Source organism: Rhea americana, unplaced genomic scaffold, assembly GCF_003343005.1.
Source record: "Rhea americana isolate MKP2758 unplaced genomic scaffold, rheAme1 scaffold_3, whole genome shotgun sequence".
NCBI lineage: Eukaryota > Metazoa > Chordata > Aves > Rheiformes > Rheidae > Rhea > Rhea americana.
Genome location: NW_028186423.1, coordinates 13,000,443 through 13,003,989, shown reverse-complemented (window position 1 = coordinate 13,003,989; position 3,547 = coordinate 13,000,443). Strand labels below are relative to the sequence as shown.

The window sequence follows — 3,547 nt, the reverse complement described above, 5'->3', positions numbered from 1 at the left end:
GGGATTTCCCTGGGGCCGTGCTCAGCCTGGAGGATCAGATGCGGGCCTGGTGTAGCASTACAGAGCTCTGACTCCAGGTGTGTTTTGAGCTGGGAGGGCTCTCCCAGGCTGCAGCAGAGGGGAGGATTAGGATGAGGTGCTCAGGGAACTGTCGGCGTTCAGAGCTGGAGTTGCACTGCGGCGCTGCTCAGCCCTGGGACGTCCACCCTGCCGCAGAGCTGGCCTCTATCCGAGTTCCGCCGTCGCTGGCTTTCAAAGCCGGATAYTCGCTGTATCCTCTCAGCCTCCGGCCCCGCGGCGGCAGGGGGCGGCGCGCAGGGACCCGCCGCGCGGCTTGCGGGCGGGAGGAGGCAGGCGCGGCGCGGCGCGGCGGAGGGAAGGGGAGGGAGCGCGGCCGCCGCCACCGCCGCCATGGGCAAGCGGGTGGCCCTGGTCCTGGCCGGCTGCGGCGTCTTCGATGGCAGCGAGATTCACGAGGCCTCGGCGGCGCTGGTGCAGCTCAGCCGCCGCGGCGCCGAGGTAGGATCGCGGCGGCGGCCGGGGCCGGGCCCGGGCCCGGGGCTTGGGCCGCGGCCGCGGAGGCCCCGCCCGGCTCCTGATGGCTGTTCCTGCCTTTTCGGGGTCCCCTCCCCCCCCCAAAAAAAATCATGTATTTAGTACAGCTGCCCTAGCTAAAATTAACCGCCTCAGTGAGCTCTGAGAGGGCAGCAAAGCAAGCGTCCAAACGGAGGAGACGGGAACACRGCCACCGCGTCAGCGTCTCGCAGGGCTTCCCAGTGCTGACACAACTTCTCCCTTTCAGGCGTAACCAGAAGTTCTTTCTTGTGTTTCTTTTTTTCCCGCCTCCTTCTAATCTTTCAGGAAAATGTATAGATGTTATACAGCTGTAATATCTGTACTAGAAATGCATRTAAAGTTTGAATCTTTTTATGCATYTCTTCTAGCACCTTCAGGCCRTTAAGGTGACCCACAAAGGTCAACAACAGTCTGTTGACTCTACAGTAATCAGGCCACTGCTTTTTATATGTGTATGCATATATGTGTGTGTATGTATATAATTTATGTATATAATTTAATTCATGTATATAAGTAATTTAGATAAAATATATGTAATTTATGTAAATATATATAATACAATATAAATGTGTTTGTGTGTATATATATATTTATATATCTGCTGCTATATATGTAGTATATCAATATAATGCACTGCTTGTTCATCAGATTATCCACCTGAGAGTGAAGGCGGGCCCTGACAAAATCACTAAGCTTAACATTGGCATAAAAGTAAGCTCCTATGAGACAACTGCAGGAATAGGATGGGGAGAAGGGCTAGGTTTAGCCATCCTAATACATCACATCACCTATCACTTTGGTTACTTTTTTGCAATAGRTTGTCCTGTGGAATCCACTTCCCTCGGGTAAGAGACTTCAGGAACAAAAATTGTTTGGATGAAATGATCATCATCAGCAATATGTATGAGTTCTGTTTACTTACACAAAATTGCTTTATTTCTGTGTTCTAGGTAAAGATATTTGCTCCCAATATTGAGCAAAGGGATGTAGTGAATCATTTAAAAGGAAGTCCAACAGGAGAGAAGAGAAACGTGTTAGTTGAAAGTGCCAGACTGGCAAGAGGCAACATTCAGGATTTGGCTGAACTTAAAGTTAGTGAATTTGATGCAGTCATTTTCCCTGGTAGGTGCTTTTAAAAGAAAATTGTTCAGACTTTTTAAATTGCAAATAATTGTTTTGCCTCCAATACTTTTTTATCTTTAAATCCATTTAGATAATAAATTCTACTCTTGAATTTGAGAGGCATCTTTCTTTTTTACTTAATTATTTTCTTTTGAAGACAATGAAATGTTTTAGTAAGCTCTTGAGRGCTGGAAAGTCATCTCTGTTTATTTATTAATTTGAAGTTTATTAATTTTAAATGCCTCAGTCTTCTTTTGGTGTTAAATTATACTTCAAACCGTTCCTTCTTTCTAGAGATTGTCAGGACTTCCATACCCGCTTGTGGACAAGAACATTGACTAGAATAGAAGAATAAGGCCAGAACTTACCATTAGATTGCCATGCCTTAATTTTAGTGCATCTGAAATTGATGGCAGAATAACAGGTTGTYAGATAAATGATATTCGCTGTCAGATGGGAGGACATTTTGTTTTAATTATATATCTAGTCTGCTACTGATCTAAGCACATTTATGCAATATTTTTTTATACATCCAAAAAATTGCTTTTCAGATGGATGTAATTGTAATGATTTTAGAAATGAAGAAACTAAAGTGTTTTGAGGAAATTATGACATGCTTAAGATCACTTTCCRGTATATTCATGATATTGTTAAATACTGCCTTCACAACTGTGCCTAAGCATTATTTTTTAAATTGTTACACTGTCTTCTGTTGTAAGGCCAGCAGATGGCATATGTGTATAACACTGATAAATGTACATCTAAAACTAGAATGAGTTAGTGACATTAGGGCTGATCTGGGAGTAGAGGCTAGCAATTATTTTCCACATTAATTTCATGCTCTGTTATAACCCAGCCCCAGGGGGGTTGCAGTAATAACTGCTAGAGGGAAATAAACTCTATTAAATTTGAAAATTAAAATCTTACCTCAGAGATACCAGATAACAGTCAAAAGTGAGTAAAGGGGATGTAATGAAAGCAAAAACATTAAAAATGCAAGACTTCTGGATGTTGTCCCTTGAAATACTTCTGAAAATTTGTGTTGCATCATTATTATTTATTATAGAAAAGTTCATGTTGTATGGATTCCATAAGAAATCAAATATAATGAATGGTTACACTTGCTAATAATGTTGATAATTTAAATGATTTTAAATCCAGCAAGTGATGATACTATAAAATATAATCTGTTTRTAGAATTAAATGAGGATAAAATCCAGATAAAGGATTACTTCTTGTAACTAATTTCTAGAAAGACAAATTAAGCGTTATTTTTAACAGCAAATTATTTCATCATTTACAAGAGGTATATCTCAGAATATTACATTTTATCAATTCCTTTTTATGCAGTATCTATAATTTTTATTATGTTAATCTTGCTTTAATTTTTTAAGTCCAAGAAAAAATTCTAGGGAGGGAAGCTCTATTTAAATATTACTGTTTAAATATTAACTAAAACTCATCAGTGAAATTACTCTAGAGTCAGTCTACTGTCTGCATTATTCTTATGAGCTGCACTCTCCGACTTTTAATTGTCATTGCTTGCTTAATCCCTCTCTTGCTTATTGATGGGTGTGTATCAGATTGTGCAGCTTTTCCAATAACTAGCGAATGAGTATGAAGTTCCCTGTTTCAGTATTTATTTCTCACTGAAACAAGATTAAGCTTTCTGACCTATGTAAAAGACATGGAATAAAAAAATCTGCGTTAAATTGCTAACATTATAAACCCATCATTTCATTTGCTGAACGCTTTTAGAAAAGCTCAGGAAGTGCGGGTTAGATGAGTGGACAGTGAGATGGATTGAGAACTGTCTGAAAGGCAGAGCTCAGAGGGTCGTCATCAGTGG

The 3,547-nt window shown here is 40.7% G+C and overlaps 1 protein-coding gene across 1 annotated transcript in view; it reads left to right on the top strand.

Annotated features, from left to right (window-relative positions):
- The first annotated feature begins 311 nt into the window (after positions 1 to 311).
- LOC146593324 (glutamine amidotransferase-like class 1 domain-containing protein 3, mitochondrial) overlaps positions 312 to 3,547 on the top strand; it is a 6,148-nt gene continuing 2,912 nt past the window's right edge. The window contains exons 1-2 of the mRNA XM_085309530.1: positions 312 to 519; positions 1,527 to 1,698. Of these exons, the coding sequence (XP_085165656.1) occupies positions 412 to 519; positions 1,527 to 1,698 (280 nt within the window). The 5' untranslated portion in view covers positions 312 to 411. The remainder of the gene's footprint in view (positions 520 to 1,526; positions 1,699 to 3,547) is intronic.